This window comes from Podarcis bocagei, assembly GCF_964188305.1.
Source record: "Podarcis bocagei genome assembly, chromosome: 1".
NCBI classification, from domain to species: Eukaryota; Metazoa; Chordata; class Lepidosauria; order Squamata; family Lacertidae; genus Podarcis; species Podarcis bocagei.
This window is the reverse complement of record NC_138125.1, coordinates 113856554-113882228: the sequence shown is the minus strand read 5'-3', so window position 1 is coordinate 113882228 and position 25675 is coordinate 113856554. Positions and strand designations below refer to the sequence as shown.

The window sequence follows — 25675 nt, the reverse complement described above, 5'->3', positions numbered from 1 at the left end:
GGGGAGAGAAATAACTGAATATGACTGTAGCTCCAGGCTAAGGGTACCCTTCATTAAGTATTTTCTCTCCCCCCCCCCCTGCCTTTTTCATTCCATTGCAGGATCACAGTGAGAGATTTTTAATGAGTTTCTTTCACACTTCAGCAGTCAACCTCTGACGGAAATAAACCATGGCTGTATTACAACTCGCCTGCTCAGAACATTTTTACTGGGCAGGTTTGATCTGCAGCTGCAGGGGAAAAAATGACTGATATATTTTCAAAGAACATTTAGCCTTTTAGGAAATGATACAAATATGGTGTCAGGCTTTATAGTTTTTTTGGCAGTAGACAAAAGTTGATTTCCATTTTAAGAAAATGAGTCTGTAGTCTATTAATTGCTTCTTAACGAGCAAGTTTTTCAGAGGCCTAATTAATTTCCAGAAAACTAGCTTAACATGCTTTTCATGTAGACCTAACCTAGTTTTTCTCTTTAGCTAACCTAAAATAACTTTGGAAACTGAAACTTCTTTCGTGTTGATCTACGCCTTATTCCTTCTTTCAATGGAAGGAAGTCGTTATTTCTAATGTACTGTGGAAAGATTGAGTACTGGTCTCTTAGCTGTAGCAATGAGATTAATCAATGATACAGAAGAGCTCACTACCACCCGTCCTCTTTGCATGTCCAAAGATCTTTCCTCTAGTTTCACATGTGATGTGGTCCTTTGCAAGTTTTCTGGAACCAGCCCAGTCGGTAGTTGCTAATATAAGGACTTCTTTTGCATTTTCCATGTACTCTGTGAAGGACGGTATTTGACATGTATTTTGACATGTATGACATGAACTCCTCATTTTGTCAATAATGCAAAAAAAGGGGGGAAAGAGAATTTAAAAATGGAAGCAAAAGTCACTTGGGCTTTCTCTTCCTAGTCAACCTTGCGCTCCCACGCCCTGGGAGATAGGGAAAACGCTGCATGTTCATGTGCTCACTTCCTCCTGACTTAAATTCTCTTTTCCCCTGATCTCAACAGGTCACCACATTTTGAAATTTTTCCTGTAGCTTGCCTATCCTGATGTCATGATGAAAAAACTTTCATTAGACATTCCAATTATGCACTATAAATGTAGGGCAGAATCCATTGTAGCTCTGTGTCTCTTCTTTGTCAGTAGAAGAATTTCTCCTTGCTCAGTGGAATATTGTCCCTATTTTGTCCCCTCCCGTGTCCCCTGAAACATTTTCTCAGGGTTCCCTTAGCTCTTTGGAGCAAATTTGAGGAGGGTGTGGCAGGAGGAGAGGGGAAGGAAGTCCCATTGTGCAAGTGAAAATCCTTGTGCTGATGGGACACAGTAGTATACGTTATACAAAATGTACTCCCCTTGATTATAAAACAAAAATACCCTTTAAGCAGTTCTATGTATGCTTACCTGGGAGTAAGACCCATTAGATATAGAGAAACTTGATTCTGAGTAAACCTGCTTAAGATTGCTTTGTTGGTCTCTTTATTTACTCTTTTCCTCTGCCTCCATAGCAATAGTATTTTAGCAGTGCTCGAAAGAGATTTAATTTTATTGTAACTCCTTTTGTGACTATTACAGATTGTGAGACTCTGTAGAACTCTGTGTGCATTCATCTTGTAGAAGGAAAGGGCAGGCAATATTTCTATTCCTGCCAAATTTACAACGGCAGTCCAAGATAAGGAGTTTTATTTTTGCTATTTCACATGTTAAAGGAAAGTGCTATAGCCAGTGTAGGAATGGCACAACCTGTTTTTGCTATTCATAGATGGGGGTTTGGTGGGATTTTTTTCCTCCTCGTCTTTTTAAAGCCTTTGTCGTAAAACTATTTGCCATTAACAAAAGCTGTGAGAGCACAATAAGCTATAACTATTCTATAAATTGTATTCAGTCTATCTGTTGGTTTCATCAGCCCTTTCTGCATGGAGAAAAGCGCTTATATTTTGTACCCTCACAAACCCAATCTCTTGGTTTTATACGGTTTGCTTTGTAATGCGCTGCATTGAGTTGGTATTAACACGAGTTCAAGCAGCTAAAATCTAGGGTTTTTGGCTTTACCCATCTTGACTACTTTCCTCCCGAGAAATTTTGTGCCACCACCCGCTGAGCTGATAGTTAAATCAAGTCGTTGATGTGACCTAAAAAGCACATTGAAGAATTTCCACTAAGAGCTGGCTGTAGTCTGATGAGTTTTTGCCAAGGAGTAATCGAACCATTACATGTTAAACACATTCTCCTGGGAATTCCTATGCTTTTGTGATCGATCTTCACATGTACACACAAGGGCGAAGGGTGGAGAAGTGTCTTGGTGATCAAATCCCATTTTGGCTTCCCTTTTTTTAAACTGCTTTAAATTCTTTAATGACTAAATCTTTTCTTAAAAGCATTAGTTTTCCTTTTAAGAGCGGCAAACTTTTCTAAAGCCATTTCCTAGGCTCGTCACGAAGCAGTTCAGTATTAGTAATGCTTCTCTTACATCTGTCATTGCTGCAAAAATTGTAGGGGTTTGGTTGAATTCATGCTGGGTGCTGCAGAAAGGAAACGCTAGCAGAATTAGTGCTGTTCCACTGCAAATGGTGTCCCTGTACCCGCGATTGGTATTCCTGATCATGCAGGGACCCTGATTGCACCCATAAAGCCTACACTTTGTGGTTTCCAAGTATACATGAGAAGCAGTGCTCCTGAGCAGAATCCCAGCCACACTCTCTACTTGCACTCCATGTAATGTGTAAGGAGTCCTGTTGTGAAACGCAGAAACACTCTCTCCTCTGCTCTGGCTTGTGGCCATGGACTAACAATTTGATAACTGAATTATTCTGATATTTGGCAAAAGGCACAGATTTTAAACCATCTATACGGGCCTGGTGTGCCCTTAAAGCGGCTATGTTGACCATTTCTCCATATAGACGTTCACATCCTGCTACCAAAAAACACTAGTAGCTAGAGAAAATTGAATTGTAGCTGCTATACTTCTGGGTTTAGACATGACTTAGTGCTGCACAGCATACAGTAATTAATTGAAACACTTTACAATCTTCAAGAGCTAGTATGTCTGTTAATGGGGGGAAATATCTTTTCTTCTTGGGATCCAGGAATATTTCTAAAATATTTGATCTCCAGTTTTAATTGCTTGACTTGCCTATACTTGTTTCTTGGCATTTTGTGACAAAAATGTAATATATAGCTTGTGCCAGAGGAGGTGGTTCCCTGGACAGTTAAGTCCAGTCAAAGGCGACTATGGAGTTGCGGCACTCATCTCGCTTTTCAGGCTGAGGGAGCCAGTGTTTGTCCACAGACAGCTTTCCGGGCCATGTGGCCAGCATGACTAAACCGCTTCTGGCGCAACAAAACTGTGATGGAAGCCAGAACACACGGAAATGCCGTTGACCTTCCCACCACAGCATTCCCTATTTATCCACTTGCACTGGTATGCTTTTGAACTTGCTAGGTTGGCAGAAGCTTGGACAAAGCAACAGGACCTCACCCCGTCATGGGGATTCGAACTGCTGACCTTCTGATTGGCAAGTCCAAGAGGCTCAATGGTTTAGACCACAGTGCCACCTGTGTCCCTTTTAACACAGAGGAGGACTCTGTGCCAAGAGCTGGTGCAATGCATTTTACTATTTTTCAAAGCATTTTAAAATTCTAGGCTTGTTTGGTATTTTCACAGATCCAGAACACTCCAGCTAGAATATAGTGATTGTTTTGGCTGTAGGAACTAAGACAGCTATTCCTAGAGTACAGTTGACAAGTTCCAAGGTTCCTTTTTAATGGCTTTAATTATCCCCCAAGTATCTGGTGTAATCTGAGTTGGACTTATTTACATAAAATGAATATAATCCAGGCCCATGCATGCATTACTTTATTTATATACTGCCTTTTTAACTATGGAAATAGTTAAGAGATAAGAGATCTGTGAACAGATCTTTGAGGGGCCAAAACTGTGTGTTTCAGCAGAATCTGAATTGTAGCCCAAAATAACATCTCTATTCTCCCTGTAGTTTCACTTACCTGTGATACCCTTGTCCCCATTACTGGTCATTGACCATAATGAAGAGATGGAATTGAACTGCATTTTCCCCAAGGTTTTAAACTGATCTAATAGCTGTTCACCGTGGTTTTCCAGTTTGAATAAACTTGGAAAATATGGTTAATTCAACTATGATTTTATTGCTTGATGCATGAACCACCTGTGTGTACAGTCAAAAGGCTCATTCATATCTCAGATAATAATGGTGATTCTAAGTTAAGATCCTCTGAACTCTGCCCCTGAGATGCAGTTATTGGCAGTAACTGAAACGAGTGACATTTATGATGAAACGTAAGCATAACATTCCTGTTGAAATTTGCACCATAAATGTACACTGCTTCTTTACAGCTTAATCGAAATGGTCAAAATGCAAACTTTAGAAAGTTAATTCTAATGCAAAGTTATTTTCAGTTCACTTTGATTTTACTTCTACAAAGACTTTCCCTCCACCTTGCGTTTAGGTGTATTGCATCATTTTTATCAAGGTTTCCCTGAACAGTAAAACTTAAATCAAACCATGATAACATATCTTATAGTAAAATTGACTTTGTGACACTCTATCAGTAAATCACCATCCAGAGAGACAGTGAACTCATTATAGTAGCCTTGAAATAGAAGTTGGGAGAACTGTAAAAGATTAATTTTGCATTTTCCCATCTTCCATTCTTGGGAGCAAAACTTTTTTGAGCATCCGAGGCTTAATATAGTAGCCTGCCCCCACAAGCGTTACCTAATAATGAGGGCCGTGCTTAACTTTTGTCAGTTATTTCCAGAATGAAAAGAAGTAAAGTAAATGCAATTATAAAAGAGGTTTGGGGAAAAAAACTGAAAGAGGAGCTGGAGCTCAGAAGAGCAGTAATTTATAGACAAATTACTGTTCCTTCCCCACCGCCGCCCCTCAGAAATGCTGTGTGTGTATATAACAATACAGAAATTTTTGATGCAGTCAGAGTAGGGGATGCTAGAGGCAGATTGGCAGTGCGAGAGAGGGATGGGCGGGGAGGAAAGAAAGAGCTGAACAGGAGGGATGGGTAATTGGAGCCGGCTCCTTTCTGCTGGAGTGTTCAGCTCCTTCTTCAGCTTGCTTGCTTGCTTGCTTCTAATTTAAGGCAGCTGTCAGATGAATCCTTTACTTTAAGGCTGGATTTTTTTTTTTTGTGGAGAGCTTTTTTCCTCAGTTGATTTTCTTACTCATGAGCTGAGGCTGGGGCCAGAGCCCCTGGGTGTTTCACATGCACATAACCATCTCGTTTCCATGATTGGAAAAATGGCTGCATTCCCATTTGACCCAAGTGCATGGCAGTGCGGATGCCCTAGGCATTACATACACACTTTGTGCATAGCTCCCACCCATGGGTACATGCAGAGAAGGCCAAACAGCTTTCATAACTGATAAGGATTGCTCTCCTGCAGTGTGCAAGTCCTGCCTTTCTTCCTTAATGGAACCCATTGGGTGGCATCCATCCTAGCACTCACAGTTGGCAGACTTGCCAACTCATCTGCCTTCAGACTAATTATGTTGGATTGTGGACAGACGGGTGCTCAATAGCCTTATTGTGAGAGGAATAAGGTTACTAAGTATGGAATATATTTTGACAGACAAGGAGGGAAGGGTCAGGATTTACTCTGTGGACAAAGGACACCACAGTGCCAGGATATGCCGTGTGTGGAAGGGTGGGCAACCAAGGTTTGTCAGTAATCTTTTGGTGAAGGAAATATCCATGTAAATATAGGGGAAGGAGGATTAGAATTGGGCAGAGTGGATAAAAATCAATGATTAAAAAAAAAATCAAAAAAATCAGATTTTTAAAAATTTTAATTGGATTTCTAAAAATTTAAATTAGATTTTTAAAATAAAATGCTTTTGGAGGAAAAATCTTTCTAAAGATAGATTTCTATTTAAGTTACATTATAGTCCAAAGGCTATTCATCAGGAAATAAGGTTTTGTTTTAAGTTTTTCATATGTGCTAAAACTCAGTCTAAGGGTTTTTGTTTTTTTAAAAAATTATTTAACTATGTACATTAGTTAATAAGCATGAATACATATGCTATAATGTTATTGTTTTGGTTAAACAAATTTTTATTAAGTAAATGATTATTTTTCTCCTTCCAATAAAGTACAGCAGAAAAGTTGTCCAAATATAAACAGTTAAGTTATTAAACCTAACAATAATTTCACAATTATCTATGTATTTCTAATAGGATAACAAAATCAGTAATTTTTGATAAAACTGTAAAAACTACTCTGAAAATTTATTATTCTAAAAATGAAATCTTCTTCTGGTTGCAAATATTAAGATTATACCAGCAAGAATGAGTATTTCTGTAAAAAAAAAAAAAAAATTAAATCAAGTCTTACTGACTAGTGATTTAAATTTATTTGATTTAAATCATATCCACCTTGGAACTGGGCCGTTTATTCAGAGGCATGGTTTCAAATACCACGTGTGCTTGACATGTGTTTGACATCACCTTCTCAGGAGATAAATTTATATGTTTAAAATGGTATTATACCAAAGAATTCTGGGAGGTGTTGTTTGTTTAGGATGCAGAGACGTGGTCAGTGGCCCCTATTCCCCTCATGAAGCTACTCAGAGTGGTTTAGGAATCAATCTATCTTCCCAGGAAATGGGCAGAAATCACAGCCTGTTCATAAAGATTGGTCTGGCCATTCCATAAGATTTATATTCTTTGCCCAAACTGAGAGAAAGACAGGATGTATTCCAATTTGTATGAAGTTCCTTGCTGTCAGAATTCTTCCACAGATGCAGGCTGTACACACATAGGAGATGGAAAGTCCAATAGTTTTGAGCAACTGCAAATTGGGAGTTCTCATTTGAACCTCATTAGGGAGAAGGCAATGTCTTCTATCAAATTCTTCGCTTCTATTGAAGAGACATACAGCATCACCAAGTAAAGCCACATCTTACAGCCCAAACAAGGTCTAATTCCTTAAAGGTTAGAATATGCCCATCATCTTCCCAGTGAGTCTCCAGATTCAATGCACATTAATGTTTTGTGGGTTTTCGTGTGCGAAGAAGCTCACTGGTTCAGGAGATGCAAGACTGCAATCTCTGGTTGAAACACTGGAAGCAAGTTGACTTCATAACTCCTATCAATGCTTGTGCCGATTGTTCTGAGGAATGCTGAATACTGACTTAGTTGTACCATCTTTGAACAGGCAAGCACACATTTTCCAAGCAGAGTGATTTCAAATCTTGAAACATGGTCAAAGAGCCCTTGGAACAATGGCACTGATCTTCAGCAGACTTTGGACATACTTGAGATAGTGGTATGTTCTGATAGCTTTCATCATAACAGTCGCTGGTGTTGAGAATACTTAGGCAATGACTGTGCCAAATTGGGGTGACCGGATTTAAAATGACATTTTTGAAATTAGCAGAACTAAATGATATTGAAACCAGGCGTTATGGAATCTCAGCGCTGTTGAGCAAGCCAATAACATCTACAGGCGATCTGCCACCTTCAATCACAGAGGACAGCCATCAGTTTAAGTGGATAATTTAGAGAAATTAAAGTCTGGATTTTTGTAAGAGCCTAATGATGATGAAGAATAAGAGTGAGATTATTTCAACCTTTGGTGTTCTACAAGAGCTTCTGCAAATTGGGAGAAATATGAAATGGTGGGAGGGGGCAGTGATTTTTGCTTCTCGCTGTTCCCCCCACCCACCCAAAAAAATCTCCAAAGGGTTGTGGAACTGGTAGTATGTTAATATACATTTAGGTTTAGGCCTTTAAAATTTTAGGTCACGATATCATAGTCTACTGGAACAAGGTATTGGTTCAGGACCTATATGCAAAAGCAGCCATGGTTTAGTGTTATGAGCTGCAGTGAACTTTTTCACCCCAAGCCCCACATCCCTTCTGAGAAGACTTTCAAGGGCCGCGTGCTCGTTGTGTGGGGGGTCAGCAGCCAAAGTGGGCAGAGCAATCAATGTAAATTTCATCTTTGTGCAACAGGCTAGTTTTTACACAAACTCACAGAACCCTCCATTATCCAAGCAGGCAGGCAGGGAAGAAGCATGATCAGAGTTCGTGTGCACATTCTAGCCAGGCAAAACCACTTGTGGGGTGAAACAGGGCCATTGAAGGATGTGGCCTGAGGAGAAGGGATGTACAGTGGTACCTCGGGTTAAGAACGTAATTCGTTCTGGAGGTCTGTTCTTAACCTGAAACTGTTCTTAAACCTGAAGCACCACTTTAGCTAATGGGGCCTCCCGCTGCCGCCGCTGCACGATTTCTGTTCTCATCCTGAAGCAAAGTTCTTAACCCAAGGTAAGTTCTTAACCCAAGGTTTCTGGGTTAGTGGAGGCTGTAACTTGAAGCGTATGTAACCCTAGGTACCACTGTAGCCTGCATCATCAGAGGGCCAGATAGGGAGGCATGGAGGTCCCCGTTTGGTCTCTTGGGCCTGGTCTAGCCCATGGACATGTTTGCATTGCAAAGCCTATCTTCTGGATTTGTGGTTTTATTTGTTTTATATACTACATGCTGGGTAGCTAGAATACATAGAAAGATGCTTTAAGTTCCCATCAGATATTTTCATTAGCTGCTGCTTGGGGTGTGAGGGGATCTTGCCTAATATGTGTAGCAGGTAACACAGTGATTGTAAAGTAGCCATGTGGATTCATCCGCAATGTGTAGTAATGGTCTCACATTCATCACAAAAGGCATGTTGTTAGAGAACACCATCAGTTCCCTGTTGCGTGGGGATTATAAAAGAATTTTCTTTTCCTTAGGTGTGCAATTGTAAAGGCTATTCCGTTCATCCTCCTAGGTCTAACTAGAGTTAAGTATAAAACTGTGTCTTCACATTAGCATTGCAGAGAGCTGTGTGCACAGGGAGGAATTTGCGTTGGGCCTGAGGTGTTGTGGCTCCAATTGTTGATGGGTTCAATCCCAGCGGTGATTCGTTTCCAGCTGAGTGAGAGTTAACGAGTAGAGATTCATGGCAACTGCAAGCATATCTTTACATTTAATTGGTGGTTCTGTCCGTTGAGATCATGCGATCTTTCCCCAACTTATTTTACCCAGAGCTCTTGGATAATAAAAACACAAATTGCGAATGCTGCCTCCACATAGAAAGGTAGAATTAGCCCACTGGAGAAGTTTATTGGTTTGTGTACTGTTTGGTAGTGTTCAGCAGCTAGAGGCTATGTTGTTTTTGCATTTTACAGTACTTTCCTCTTGTAGAGAGGTCAGTGTTGTGAATGGCAAGCACAGCCATTGTGCTATACTGTTAGCTGAAATTCTCCCCTTTCCCCCTTTTTATGAGGAGCTGGGGAAGTGAAATGAAAGTACGCCACATCAGACATTAGCCCGGGTGCTTTTATTTCATGAAGACTCTATGCTAGATTACGGCACGTCTTAGATTGGAGACAAACAGCATCTATGCTGCCTGATAGTTTAATCTGGTGTGCATGCTCATCCCTTTATGCAACATTTGTCTGCAGCCTTTAACAGGCTTTGAGGATTTTTGAAGCACTGCCACTACAAAATACTAGAAATCTGCATGACTGGAGATGACAGTTGGAATAAGCTTGCACTTCGGTTGCGGGGTGAAATGTCTTCAGCCATACAGTCTGATCTGCAGAGTGTTTGTCCAGATGTATGTCACACTGAGTTCAGCAAGACTTGCCATTTTAAAGTTTAGGATTGAGGCCATGTAGCACAATCCTATGCATGCTTTGCTCCGGAGCTTACTCCTAAGGTAGATGTGCATAGGATTGCAGCCTTGGATTGCATACATTCTATGCAACCCAAGGCACATATGTTTGCTCCAGATGCATAGTGTGGAATATGGTTGGAACCAATATTTTTCTGGAAGGAAAGAGTGGTAATTCCAGCTACTATCAGTCCCACGAAGTTTGTGTCTAGGGAAAGATGCTCTGAATAGAGGAAGGACAGGCAGTGTGCAGAGTGCATAGGGTCAGGGTATGGAAGGAATTATGGAAGGGACAAGATAAAATGGAGGTTGGGAAAATGGACTACCCTGTAAGAAATGTTACATTCTAAATCTTTATAACAAGGAACCGAGTAAAAGTGCTGATGTACATGGGAGCCTGTCAGTTTGAAGTATGAATGTGAGTTCTAGGTATTTTTATGTGTGAGGACTCAGTCCATTTAAAAATGGGAATGAATGAGGCTGTCTATAAAAAGCGAAATGACCAAAAATCAGTAAGACTCGTGGTATTAAACTTGAATAAGGAATTATAATGCAGCGGTCTGGCAGCCAATATTTTACTATATAGATATAGAACTATGCAAGTAATTTCCTACTATATCCTTGTTGAGTGAATTATTTTAGAATGGGGCTCTTCTCTAAATAATGAATGATTAATATAAGCACTTTGCCCAAATAATTGTTATAGAACACTGCTAACCTTAAGTATGTATGGGTTTTATGTACCTTGGTTTAAATCCCATTTTTACACTCAATTTTATTCAGCTTTGTAGTGCCAGAGACATATCAAAAGAAATATATTATTTGCTGCTCTTGCATTTCAAGTGGATTTTTAGAAGCTGGGAAGGAAAATCATGTTTGGAAAGACCAGGGAACACAATGGATCATTTATTAGGGTTTTCCTGGAGTTTTTCAAAGAATAATTGCACTATGTATTTAAGCTGCATTCAACCGGATCCAATGATACCTCTCATTGGAGGGGATTGCGAGCCAGCTTGTCTCACCTCTGAGGTCTCTAGCTGTCTGTGCAGGGGAATAAATACTGAACAGAATCCACCGGAGTAAAATCAGCCCACTCAGGCTTGTTCCACATGGTCAATTTCCACACAAAATCTGGCAATTGACTGCATGATGTGGACCTAGATACAATGAATTTTGGGTGAATTGCCTCTATTCCAGCATCACACCCTCTGAATGTGGGTGTCCAGGGATGTTTGGGGCGGGCACACTCCCTCACCTCTGATCTAGTCCACTAGAGATTTTCCTCCTAATTACAGGCACTCTCCTTTTTTAAAGTCATTGTTGTAAATGTCATTTATCCCATGATCAACTTGTCTCAAGGGATCAGATTAATACAAAAATGGGTGTGAATATGGTAAGTAATTTCAGTAAAAAAATCAATATTGAGATTTGTGGCCATGGAAGGATTGTTGGGAAACAGAAGGATGGGGTTTATTGGAGGTGGGTGTAGTTGCCGAAATGGATCTTGCACACACCATTGTGCCATGTAACCTTTTGGTGGAAACTTCTGCTGTTCCGGTAGAAGTGCGACTGGCTAAGCAATCGTCGTGTCAACAAGGCACTCAGTAGCATCTAGTCAAGATAGCTCTCTGCCATCCATTGCTTATTGGCTGCATTTGACTCCCTCATAGGGCCACACATTCACTGCCCTTCCTAATGCTTGTACCAACATGTTCTGCGCACAGAGCCCAAACTTGTCTGTCTTAAAATCTGCATTCGGCTTCATCTAACCTGAAAGGAGTCTTGACCACTCTGTAGTCTGCCCCTTTTAGTGGCCTTTATCACATCCTTTGCAAGCTGTACATGGCCTGTCTTCTTAGCCACAGTGCATTGATTAGTTTCTTAGCCACAGTTTCTTCAGTTAGTTTCTTAGCCACGGTGCATTGATTAGTGGTGCCTCTTCTTGTCACTTCTTGTAACTGCTATCTCAAGGAGTACAAAAAAGAACGAAAAAGGAACTGAGATCCAGATGAAACAAACGTCTTTACAAAACTCCTCCTGGACACAGGGAGAGATCTGGAGGTCTACAAACACTGTGATATCCTCATCCACCAATATTCTCCCTGGTCTTGAGAGAGTAGGGATGCCACAATTCCTCCTCAATTGGGTAGGTGGGTGTGGTGTTTTGTGTTAAAACAGTGTTTATGGACTGTACCAGAGGGTCTCTGCTGTTGGACAAACAGTTTAGCTTTGGGGTTGTGCTGGAGAACGGAGAGCCTAGGAAGCAAGATCTCAAAACCCTGACTATGGGCCTTGGCAAGTCCACCTTGCATACAGAATGCATGTAGAAACACAAAGGTCAGAGATTATTGTTTCCAGGTTTGTGAAAACAGAACTTTGGGGTACCACAGATAGTATAAGTCAAGTGTTTGTGCAGGAGGTCCTAATTTCCCTGAAGCCCTAAGTAGCAAATTACAGTCAATAGTCTCTTCTCGGTGGACAGTACTGAGGGTCATTTTTAATTTTTTATTTTTGCATTGTGGGATTGCACTCTGTGCTGTAAGACATTTAATTTTTTTGTTTTTAACCTTGCCGCTTTTACCTGTGTGAATGATCAATTTCGTTTTTTTCAACAGCTGAGTACCTCTCCCTCTCTATTTTTTTTTTTAATCACATATAAATGATTGATGCAATTTATTAAGGTAAATCGAACTCAGTATCTTTTTGGACAGCTCAGTAACTCACGTTATACAGCTGCATGTAGACTGCTGCACTTTCAGCATCCAAAGTCATATTTTCTTTTCTTTTTGCATATGGCATTGGCTCATACTAACAGTAGCTTTATATCTGTCTCGTAGATTATAAGGAGAGGTTCAAGGAGCCCCATTTGCTTCTCTCTCCGCCCCTAATATTCATAGGGACATCTGTGTGAGTCCAGATGCAAGTGAATAGATGGGGCTTTCAGCTAAAGCCCTCTCTCTCCAGCATCTTGTGAGCAGATCTGATACTTCCTGTGGGCTTGAAAAGTTCCTACTTTCCACCCTTCAAAAGAAAAGAAACCTTCTGTTTAATGGTCGGAGCTACTGAAGGCAGCAAATGAACTTTACCATTGCCTCTCACTAATCGAAACAGTTCTGCATGGTTGTTTGGCTGCATAATACTGCACTATGCAATATCCATTTGGTCTGACTAAAGAACGGGATAACAAGAAATTAATTCACCTTTTGAATCGCGCCTGCTATACTTAGCAGCTGGATACTTCTTTTGCTGCGCTCATTTTGCAAAAGTTGTATCTGTTGTCTTGCCAATCCATTTTTGTTGTTCTTGCGTGATCGTGTTTTTGTGACTGTGTGACATTTTCTTAATATGTGTTTAGCAAGTGATAATAGTTCTGAGTCATGGCTGAGCGTGCCTGGATGTTGGATTTAGTTTTCCCACAGCAAGACTTCATGGCCTGGTACACTGAAATATGAGTCTGCTTACAGTTTCCATGCTGAGGAACAGAAGAATAATGGACCGCAAAACACATTTCACTGCTATTAGCTTTTCAAGCAGATTGAGCTATTCGCCAGGAGAGGAAAAAAGTGTGCTACAGCAATTATGTTTGTATCTGGTCTTTGCCCACTTGCTGTTTCCAAAATGAGATGGCTGTCTTCTTTTTTCCTCTCCCTATGCCCCCACTTCTGTCCTCGGGCAAAGGAGATTGTTTTATTGACAAATGGGAAAGTGTCAATCAATATGAAAGTGGAAGTGCAGAATTAGCCGCATTATCAGAACATAAAGTTGTTTATGTTGTGTGTGGCACACATGTTAAACATGCTCTATCCTGCATGGGCAGATTGACCCCAAACTCAGCAAAAAAGTTAAAATAAATGATGTAATTAAATAGAAACATGTTAATGTTAACTACCTGCCCACCTTCAGGCATATTCTAGAAGGGATTGCCAGGATTAATATCTCCTTATGTTATATGCATTCTTACATACAAAGCTGTCACAAAATCCGTGCGCTACCGAACTTTTTCTTATGGTACTAGCAAAACACCTATCACTATGAATCTAGGAGTGAAATTAGTCTCGTGCTGCTCTGGAGCTGTCTATATGCACAATACCTTTTTCTTTTTTTAGTGGAAGGTGAGGAGAGGAGGTTTTCTCTCAATGAAATGTGTCATCAGGAGCAGGACTTCAGAAACACAGGAAGTTGCTGCCTTAATCCATCTACCTCACTATTATCTAAAGTTGACTGGCAGCAGTTCCCCCGGGGTTCAGGGAGTATGTCTCAGGTGTACCTGGACATGCTGTGGATTGAACTTTGAATTTTTTACATGCAAAGTATGTGGTCTGCAGCTGAGCCATGGCCTTTTCAATCTTAACTGTGTGGCCTTTCTGCAATCTACGTGCCCACAGGTGTGAGGGGCAGGCATAGTAAAGGACACTGTTGGGAAGTAGCTAAACCCGGTCATCCAACTTTTGCCCAGGTGAGCTGGTTTTCACTCCCCCATGCCCCGAATCGTCCTGCTGATTAGTTGAATTTTGCATATGTGACCTCAAGGCTGAAATCAAGTGATTTCTTGCGGCCCATTCCTGAATTTTTTAAAAATGTTTTTTAATTTATTTATTAAATTTATATTCCATCCTATACCCGAGGTCTCAGGGCAGTTCACAGAACAAAATAAAAATATAAAACCACAAAATATATAATCAAAATAAAAACAACAACCCAATAACCCGCCCCCCCCAAACCCCCAACATTTCAAAAGGGCGTAGGACATCAGTGAAATCAACCAAAGGTCTGGTTAAAAAGGAACAGTTTTGCCTGGTGCCTAAAGGTGTACAATGAAGGTGCCAGGCGAACTTCCCTGGGGTGAGCATTCCACAAATGGGGAGCCACTGCAGAGAAGGCCCTTTCTCATGTTGCCACCCTCTGGACCCCACGGGGAGGAGGCACACAAAGAAGGGCCTCAGGAGATTATCTCAGGGTTCGGGTAGGTTTATATAGTAAGAGATAGTCCTTGAGGTATTGCGGTCCTGAGCCGTTTAAGGCTTTATAGGTCAAAACCAGCACTTTGAATTGGGCCCAGAAACCAATCGGTAGCCAGTGCAGTCAGACAGATTGGTGTAATATACTCAAACCGTCTTCCTCCGGTGAGCAACCTGGCTGCTGAATTCTGTACTAGCTGAAGTTTCCAAACTGTCTTCAGAGGTAGCCCTACATATTAAGTTCCCTTTATAAAAGAAGGGCAGCATTTTTCAAAACAGATGTGCAGACTAATTTTGTCAGCTTTTTTGTTGCAAGCTCAGCTTATAAAACTGAAAGAGAAATATAACTTAACCTGCTGACTTTAGCGTGCTTGTAAGTGCTCTACTGAGTGTTTGGGCAAGTGATAGCACTTCTCTCGTGAATTTGATTCTGTAATGCTTGTTTGTTTTCTTCCTTCTCATTTAACCTTACTCCTCTTCAGCTTAGTGATGCTGTGAAAATAAAGTCTCAAAAGAATGCCTGAAAGCTCTTGGGGCGGCACATAAGGGGATTCAGCCCCTTATGATGGTTGCCCCCGCCCCAATATTTCAGCGGCATAGTATAGAATTCGCGATGTATGAGTAGGGAGCCTTCAGCTTTCTAGATGTTCTTTGACTACAACTCCCATCATTCCTGACCATTGGCTATTCTGATGGGATTTGGAGTGCAACAACATCTGGAGGGTCACAGGTTTCCCACCTGTGCCTTAAGCTTATGTATAAGCACAGTTGCACTCAGAAATAAGGGTAGAAATACAAAACAGAAACTTGGAGGAACTTGAATTGAGTTTTCTGATTGTAATCTAACCCTTTACTATTCAGGGAGAGAGTGCTGAGTTATATTTATACTTCTTTTGGTGCAGAACAAAACTTACTTCTCTCTCATACTTTTTTCTTAAAAAAAACAGATGCTCATAAAACTGAATGTAAAAGTGTGTAATTTTAGATTTATTTGAAAAAAATGCAATATGGTTAAACTCCCCCCCCCCTTCCAGGGTTTTCCCTTGTGTTGATGCCCTTGTGCATTTGTGATGCACTTGGGGAAAGACAAGGCCATAAAACTGCAAAATACTGCCTACATATTAATAGCAACCTATTTATGAAGCTTGAATACATTTGGAATGCACAAGGCTTGCACTTCATTACATTTTGATGTGTTTACCGTGGCTCCTTTTTTTCTCCCTCCAGGAATTCCAGAAAGGAACTTAATGACATACGATTTGAGTTTACTCCAGGCAGAGGTAAGACTTTTAATTGAAATTATGCTTTTATGGCTCCAAATGGTATTTCAGAAATTGATTTCTGCTTTATAGTTTAATATAAATTAGCTCTGTGAAATCGCTTGTACTAACCAAATGTTTTATATTACGCTACTTAACTGAAACAAAACTAGTGCCAAGTGTGTAAATTTTTAGTGGCATAGTTGCGGAATGTTTTGGTTCAAGGTAGAGGATACTAAAGAGAGAAAGGGAGAGAGGGAAAGAACGAGAAAGAGAGCACTCTATCAGTCTCTCTGAAAATTAATGTAATGAAGTGCGCAGTTCAAAGCAATCCTGCTGATAACTGACCTCAGAGTTGTACAGCATATGAGTTACTGTGGCATACCAATAAGTGATGGCTATGTAAAAATTGTTAACTGCAGGGCAGAATATAAAGAGTGTGGGAGCCTTGGCAGTGAAGATTCTACTAACCGACCCCCTAGGGTACAATCTAGCAGTTTCAATTGCAGGGAGACACTGCAGTGTTGTAGCTCTTCTCATCTCTGCAGGATGTTTCGCCTAGTGCTGACTCCTTATCGATGTGCCCCAAAGGCACCACATGGGACCATCTTGGGTACTAAGCTTCAGCACAGTTGACTTCTCATTATGAGCACATTTGCAACCCAGGGGGGTGGGGAAGAAATGGCTGCATTGTGTGTCAGGCTGCCATCTCCCAAGTGCCATTGTGGCAACTTGCCTGCATGGCACTGTTCCTGTCATCAGGATTCCTTACTTCGAGGAAGTCTGCGTGCAAGAAAATGGCTCTGGCATTGCGATGCACGAATCTACACTTCCTTGGATTGTTAAAAAGGGAGTCATCTTCTCGTACAGCTTTCCCCATGCTGCCTCTTGCACAATGCCACAGTTGCAGGTTGCCGGTTAAGCTGGTCAATGAAGCCCTGGGCAGTAGTGATAAGATTGTGCAAACAACGTCTCTTTGGGCCACTGCTTCAAAGTGGGAGGGGCTGCCAAAGATGGTTCTGGCCATTTGAATCTTCTGAAAAAGTCGGGTGGGGAGGTTGCAAGTTGCTGTTCGCTAGTTCTAGGACTAGTTTTGGATATTAATCGGCTTGCTGGTAAGTTTTTATGCTCACTTAATTTTATTTAATATGTTTAAAATGAACTGTTACTTATAGAACTGTTAGCGCTGTAGGGAGATTGCAAGTTTGATTACCTATTAGGAGTATTTTATTTAGGCTGTTATTTTTGTAAGCTGCCTTTCATGTGGAAAATGTCGCATATACTACACTGAAACCTTTGAGGTTTTTGGTAAGAAAATTCTATTGGGGACACCAAGATACAGCGGGTGTATTTTTTGTAGTATGTTTGCTTCTAGTGCTGCTAACTTTGGGTGATAATGGCATTTGGTGATGATATAGTAATTCAGACTGAAATAGATACTGGCCGGGGGTTGACCCCCTTTTGTTACAAAGGTCCATACAGCACCCCTAATGCCTATTGCTATGGTCAAGCCATTTGCAGTACTTAAGAACAGAGAACACATGTCCTTTATCACAAACCCTGGTTCTGATGAAACAAGTATGTAAAGCATGCATCTGCCTTTAAATGGTAGACAGAATTGCTGCTAGTATGCCAGCAATGCTGTCCAATGTCCGGAAACCCTGGAACATTGCATTTGTCATCAAGTAGCAGTTTGCACATGGCAGCTCATAGAATCCTAGAATTATAGAGTTGGAGGAGACCCTGAGTATCATTAAGTCCAACCCACAGCAGTGCAGGAATAAGCAGTTGTCCCATATTGGAATCGAACCTGCAACCTTGACATGATCAGCACCACGCTCTAACCAACTGAGCTATCCAGTTTGCGTTTGCTGCATAAACTGTGGGCCTGCCTTAACAGCGTACACACTTCCAAAAGCCATCTTGATGAACTTAAACACTTTCAATATACAAAATATTACGACGGAAGGCTTTATCCAAAGCTGTTCAAGCTTAACCTTTTCACCGAGTAAACGGTAAACTTGGACTTCATTGCCTGCACGAAAGAGAACGATGCACTCAACAGGGCTTTCCTTTTTTGAAGTTTTAGTTGCAGCAAATCTGAGGCCTGAAGACATAAGTCACTTAGGGGGAAAACATACAGCAGCGGCATGTGTTTATATGGCTTCTAGAGCTTCTGTGGTGGAAACTCTTTAAAAGACCCAGCTGTCCACATGTCTCTCTCCTTACATATCCATTTAGGGTTTTTATTTATTGTGGCATCAAGTGCTGCCATGTCATTGTGGTCCCAATACAGGAATACGTTACTTTTAGTTGAGATAACTAAAATGTCGTAGCATTGAAGGGTTACACAGATCATGAAAGTCTTGGAAGTCTTATACGCTACTCAGTACCTGTAGGCAGGATCGTATCCATCCTTTGCAGGGGGAGAAAGTTGTTTAGAGCGTTGTCTTTCCCCCCGCAACACTTTTACGTTGAGCCAGTTCAAACACTTGCTTCCGAAGCTGTTGATTAATTTGGGTCTAGCTGCTCCTTGTGTCCTGAACTGAAAGCTCTTATTAAAAGTGAGGGATGGAGAAAGACCGTGTGGCTCTCAGGCCCTGTTTATTTCATAGGCTCCCTTAACATTCCCACATTCATTACAATGTGGATACCTAATTACATGGCTGAGGAGGAATTCCACTGGCTTAAACAAAGGAGCTTTATAGGATTGGTGAAGAATTAAACAATTAACCCTGTGCTTTTGAATGTGTGTAGAAAATGAGAGAACTATCAGTGGTGGAGTACACGGTGCCTCTAACAAAAATAAGTTTTGGTTTTAAGCACCCTTTGGTAATGGACGTCCATAGATTAAAATTACTTTTAAAACAAATTTCCCTGGCTTATTGATTTTTGTTTTGTTTTGTCCCCCCCCCCCAGTTTAATTATGACTAATACATATTCATTTCACGTTCCACACAGACACAGCAGATGGCGTTTCTCAAGAGCTGTTCTCTGCAGGCCTGGTTGACGGCCACGATGTAGTCATAGGTAAATCATGTTTCGTTTTGAAATTACACTGTTGCTGTAACTCAGTGTGGTTAAATGGATAAGGGCCCATTCACAACCTCTCTTATTCTTTGGTTTTGCACAAAAAGGACCCGTGTTATCAAAACTTCATTGACTACCATCGATTCTCAAGGGAATCCTCAGCATGATTTCTAATATAAATAAGCAATACGGTACTTCAGTGTGGTTTAACTAAGATATTTTTATTTAGCTTCAGTGATTATCTCTGCCTCCTGGTGGAATTCTTGCTTGTTTGGTAACATAAAATGTTCAGCTTCATTTGGAACTCTTCTTTATCTGTGGTGTTAGGATCTATGCGTATGCTTCTAAAAGTATGAGGTTTTCTTCTCTTCTGACCCCCCCCCCCAAAAAAAACACCCCACACTCCACAGCATTTCAGGCTGAGATTTTCACAGAAATAGGCCTTACAAAAGGCTCCAACATATCTTTTGGGCACCAACATCCTGTCCCTAAGAAAAATGAGGTTTCTTTATGGTTCTCATAACCTTCCAGTATCTCCCATAGACATGAGAAGGAGATCCAGCAAATGAAAGAGAAGAGAGTGTGCAACTTCCTCTGATATAAAGACAGGGCCTATTGGATGAACTCATTAAAGGGGGAAGATTCCCAGTGTCTGCCAAAAATGCATATAAGCTCCTTGCTTACTGGTGTGTGCTTCTTGATTTACTGACATTTCTCCTCACCAAAACAATCTTCTCAGGGGGTTTTTCCTACAGGGATTGCTGTAGAAGCTTAGTTTAGCTAAATTTATTTTTTTTAGGAAGGAACAGGTTCCATCAGTTCCCGAAGCACCCTGATTGAAAGCAACTGGTACGTTGCAATTCCACTTTTCAGCTGAAGCATGCAGAGAAGCAACCTGTAGATAATAATAATTTATTATTTATACCCCGCCCACTCTGGGCAACTCCCAACACAATATTAAAAACACAATAAAACATCAAGCATTAAAAACTTCCCTAAACAGGGCTGCCTTCAGATGTCTTCTGAAAGTCAGATAGTTGTTTATTTCTTTGACATCTGATGGGAGGGCAGGCGCCACTACTGAGAAGGCCCTCTGCCTGGTTCCCGGTAACCTCACTTCTTGCACCAGAAGGCCCTTGGAGCTGGACCTCAGTGTCTGGGCTGAACAATGGGGGTGGAGACGCTCCTTCAGGTATACTGGGCAGAGGCCGTTTAGGGCTTTAAAGGTCAGCACCAACGCTTTGAATTGTGCCCGGAAACGCACTGGGAATCAGTGTAGGTCTTTCAGGACTGGTGTTATGTGGTCTCAACGGCCACTCCCAGTCACCAGTCTAGCTGCTACATTCTGGATTAGTTGTAGTTTCCGGGTCACCTTCAATGGTAGCCCCATGTAGAGCGCGTTGCAGTAGTCCAAGTGGGAGATAACCAGAGCATGCACCACTCTGGCGAGACAGTCTGCGGGCAGGTAGGGTCTCAGCCTGCGTACCAGATCAAAGTGCAGACAAAACTCTCAAGTTCTGTGAAAGCCTTGTGAGATTTGATCTTCCAGTAGGCTTTATAGAATTGTAGAGTTGGAAGGGACTCGGAGGGCCATCTGGTCCAACCCCCTGCAAGGCAGGAATCTCAACTAAAGCATCCATGACAGGTGGCCATCCAACCTCTGCATAAACACACACACACACACACACACACACACACACACACCCCTGAAGCTACAGAAGCAGAAAGATAATGGTTTAAGATGGTAGGTGGCATTTACCTCTGCCCCTTTTTCTTCCTATTGCATCAGCCAAGAACTTCATTGAGGGAATCTGGAACAGTGTCCCATAGCACACACCAGACCTGCTGTTTGTCCTCCAAAGCCATTGGGTCATGAGTGTGCTTGCTGTTTAAGTTAGAACCTTTATTCCTGATCCTAACTTTGGTACGTGGGTGAAACGTTCATGTGTAGAGAACTAACCGGTCAGGTGAAGCCCCCTCCCCCACCACCAGTAGTCAAGTGGTTCAGTCTAGACATAGGTTTTATTACTTAAGTGAGAAATTGAGCCCTCTGGTTCTAATTTAAACCTTTTTGGTGTTGACTGGCTGTCCTTCCCACCAGCCCTAGCCAGCACGGCCCAGTTTTCGGGGATGATGGTAGCTGGAGTCGTACAAACATCTGGAAGGCTACAGATTAAGCACCCCGCCTATATAAATAGGTAACGAAGATGGTAACTGCAACTGGCTTTGACAAGCTGACTGGGAAATCTCTGGTGTAAAATAAATGTAAAATATCATTGAAGGAATTTTCTCCAGTGCCCTCTTTATCCTATGAAGTTTGTACAGCAAGCTTTGCATTTTGAATTTACTCTGAATATATATATATATTTAAGATAATAGGGGGCTTATGCCTTGGTAACCAAGAGGGGTTGAAATATTATATGACATTGACTTCTGGTGAAACTTGAGTAAAGAAGAATTGTTTGTTTAGTCTTTGCGCAATGTGTTTAAAAAGAAAAGGCATAAAAGGTTAACCGAAATAGCACACTTTAACATAATTTCTCGCCATACTTCAGTCGGGTTGGTCAGACACATAAGAGTGAATTTGCTTAAGGATATGAAAATAACAGTATTCTTTCTCTTGAAAAATCCCATAGTGACTTGCTCCATGGCATGGTTTGCCTTCGTAATGTAAAAGTCGCTTGCTTCAGTTTTATATTAAAAGAGAGATCAAAGTGTCTGCATACAGTCTCTGCCTAATTTGCAATGGCATTTGTAGTTAAAGCACAGGAGAATATTGTAAAGCTTCTGAAGACTTGCCACTTCTGCTTTCATCATTTTCCCTGCCTATTTATTTCCCCGTCTTCTACACCTCCGTCTCTTGATACATACATCTAGCTGAAGATGGAATTTAGATTTCTTTTTGCGCAGCTTTCCATCCTGCTCCTTAATGCACTGTGAATCGTTAAGATACGGGAAAGCCATGGAACAGTAACATGCATGGCCAGGGGTACAAAACGCAACAGAAACCCTTTTCACAAAGCACTCTCTGTCTTAAAACTTCATGACTCAATCCTTGTTTCAGAAAGCTTTGGGTTGTGTCTTTTTTTCTTTTTCTTTTGTATTTTCTTCAGGTTGCTTCTTGGATAAAATAGTGATGTTAATTTCCCCACCTGTTCTTGATCTCCACATTGAGTGTTCCTGTCCTTCAAAACCTCGTTCACAAATCACCAGGATTCACTTTAGTATTCCTCAGAGAGAATTTGATAATGTAACTGGGGGCTAAACTAAATTTTGGACAGCAGACCCCCTGTAACAATCTCACAGCTTTTATTTTGTATTTTTTAAGGAAAAGCTGCTGTAGCAGGTGACCATTTTGAGCAGTGAATCAATGCGGGAGAGAAACCATTTGACCCTTTTAGTTTTTCTGCTCAGAACTAGGATTCAAATACAGGAATGTGTGTCTGCACTTGTGCACATCAGAGGTTATTTTTAACCTTATGATGTTTCTGAGCAAAGTGTGGCTTCTCTTCTTAACAGTTAGCTGACAGTGCAATTTGCAGGGATTACTTGCAGGCGTTCCCTTGATCTGCACCTCTATCTGCCATTGCATCCTATCTCAAAACTCAAAGTAGTTTCTTCAGGGGAGATACCTTGAGTTAACAGGAATTGGTTGTCAAATAACATTTCCTGTTTTAATTAAAATATAAGGACTGAAATTTGTCAAGAGCTTCTGCTTGATCTTTCTTCAGTAGTCAGTTTCATGAAAGTGATGGTAGATGTTGACAATGGAGGCACTAATTGATAACTGCCAGGCTAGTATGAAGTGGCACACCTTGATTTTTAACAACCCACACAAGTACTTTATGCTGTACTGTGTATATTTTTCAAGTGTTCTCCCATGACTGCAAACCTGCCTTTTGAGCCTCTCTTGTGTGTATTGACGTGGAATGTAGGCTGTGGGAGAGTCTGAACCAGGGTTGTAGCGTAGGTTACCAGAGCCCGGTGCCGTCGGAGCATTGGGTGGCTGGGTAACGGATGGAGTACACATGTGCATTCAACTGCCTAATGGCATCTGCGTAACCCAGGAGGTCACAGCCTTAGAGATAAGAAGAGTGATTTCCTTGTCTGGAGAGGTCACTTCCAGGTTCACATGCAGAAGCCGTTTTCAGTGGAACCCACAGCTGTATTGAGGCAGCACTGGGTGTTGAAATTTTGTGCTCCTAACAATTTTGCAAGGGACGCGGGTGGCGCTGTGGGTTAAATCACAGAGCCTAGGACTTGCCGATCAGAAGGTCGGCGGTTCGAATCCCCGCAACGGGGTGAGCTCCCGTTGCTCGGTCCCTGCTCCTGCCAACCTAGCAGTTCGGAAGCACGTCAAAGTGCAAGTAGATAAATAGGTACCGCTTCGGTGGGAAGGTAAACCCCATTTCCGTGCGCTGCTCTGGTTCGCCAGAAGCGGCTTAGTCATACTGTATGCTGGCTCCCTCAGCCAATAAAGTGAGATGAGCGCCACAACCCCAGAGTCTGTCACGACTGGACCTAATGGTCAGGGGTCCCTTTACCTTTAACAATTTTGCTCCCAGGGCAACCACCCCTGTGGCCCCTCCACACTACGCCACTGGTCTGAACTGTAGCCAGCACAAGAGTGTTTTGTGGCACCTTTGATGACTAGCAGATTTATTATGACATAAGATTTTGTGAGCATGGGAAAATGCACAAGGCACTTCCAGTATTGTATGGAAACTTCCTTAATCAATATCCATGGGTAATATTCAAGTAGGTTTTACTCAGAATAGACCCATTGAAATGAATGGCCCTAAGAGACATGTTCAGCATGCCTACTTTGAGTAAAACTTGGTTGACTACAAGTTCTGCATATTGTGCTCAAGCTGAAATGTTGTGAAGCTCGTTCCCCCCGCCCCCCCAGTTCAGCAAAGAAACTTGAACCAAGCCATTTTCATTCTGGGCCTACTGTGGCCCTGTTCTTTGGTGAGAGTACTGCTTTTCTTCACCTAGTGCTGCCTCAGCTGGGATCCTTCTTTTCAAGAAAACTTTGGATAAAGGCTGACTGATTGAGTTATTCTGGAACCTAGTTAATCACAAATTCAGTTCCTTCCACTCTTGCAGTGCAGCAGGTTTAATGAACCAACGACTTTCAAATGTCAAAATTAACATAGTAATGGCATCAGATCAATGCAGAAATAAGTATCTTAAAATGCTTGTCAAAGAACATGAAGTAATTTCCAATGGTTTCTTCATACTTCTAAAGCTGGGCTATACCTTATGCTCACCACTGAAAACATGAACAGCCTAGCCTAGCCTGTTGAACTCTTAAATAACTCCCAGTAATGGGCAGAAATAACAGGAGTGGGGATTGCTCACAATCAAACTCAGAGGAGAGGAGGAGCTACCATCTTGTCTTTGTCCATTGTCTGTCTCTACTGCCTCTTTCCAGAGTGGCTAATTTTCCCAAGGATTTGGGAGGATGAGGTCTAGGGACTGTTAATTGTGAGACTTCACACCAGGAATGTTGCATCTCTGTTTGTTTCATCATTATAATTTGTATTTACATATCATAAAACCCATGTGGCACAACTCACTTTTTGATAGATGCTTGAATTTATCACTGGAGGACATGGGTGGGACTAACCAGGTTTTGTTGGACTCCAGTTCCAATCATTACCAACCATCATGGCCAGTGGTCAGGTATGATGGTAGTTGCACATCATTTGCCCATTTTATCATAATAAAGTGAAAGATTGCTTATGTAAGCACATAACTAGAAGAGAAACAGAATTACAATAAGAAATTATTGTCAACACACTGATGTTTTTCTAATAGCTAGAGAACAAAATTACTGTTTGCGTTAAAAGAAAACAAAAGGGACAGGAAGGGAGCAATGACACTTAAAAACAAACAGTGTTTGTGACTTAAGAGTATTTGACTGCATATGATCAAGCTCAGGTTGGATTGGGGTGGAGCTCATGCCGATAAACAACTACCTGACATTCAGAAGACATCTTAAGGCAGCCCTGTTCAGGGAAGTTTTTAACGTGTGATATTTTACTGTATTTTTTGTTTCTATGGAAGCCGCCCAGAGTGGCTGGGGAGGCCCAGCCAGATGGGCGGGGTATAAATAATAAATTATTATAATTATTATTATTATTTGACATGCTGCCTGAAGCATCCTGGTTGCAAAGTTTGCACCATGTTGCTGCTGTCGCATTTGCAAATACTTTTCACAAGCATGTTCAAATAAGTATATTCTTAAATGCTGTTAGGGCAGTGGTGGTGATGGTGAACTTGCCACTGGGATGCCACTTGTGATATTATCCACTACTCTTAGAGCAGATATACATTTCTTCAAACTGATCAAGAAAAGTGCAGCCCATGGACCATGTATTTTAGGTGTTAGAAAATGGTATCAAGACCACCCATCTTCACTATACCAGGCAGCTGACAGCAACAGAAGGGTAATGAAGTTGGTGGTGGGGCACCAGAGGTGACAGGTGAGCTAAATTCAACTTGGTGGGTCACAAGAGATAAAATGAAAGTTTACCTCCTGGGATTAGCATTGAATAGATAAAAGCTGTAGACTCAGGAGTCAGAAGGTGCCAGCTGACTATTATTTTTCTGCTTTTAGAATATATAAAGTTCATACCTCTTCTTAGTGGGGAGAAAAACCCACACTTTCCCCTTAAAAAATAAATCTATTTCTTCTACTACTTAGCAAGAA

The 25675-nt window shown here is 41.4% G+C and overlaps 1 protein-coding gene across 5 annotated transcripts in view; it reads left to right on the top strand.

Moving 5' to 3' along the window:
• STK39 (serine/threonine kinase 39) overlaps positions 1-25675 on the top strand; it is a 119530-nt gene that overhangs the window by 87839 nt on the left and 6016 nt on the right. For all 5 annotated transcript variants that reach the window (XM_081175484.1, XM_081175480.1, XM_081175481.1 and 2 more), the window contains exons 15-16: positions 15896-15948; positions 18889-18957. In XM_081175484.1, coding sequence (XP_081031610.1) covers positions 15896-15948; positions 18889-18957 — 122 coding nt within the window. The remainder of the gene's footprint in view (positions 1-15895; positions 15949-18888; positions 18958-25675) is intronic.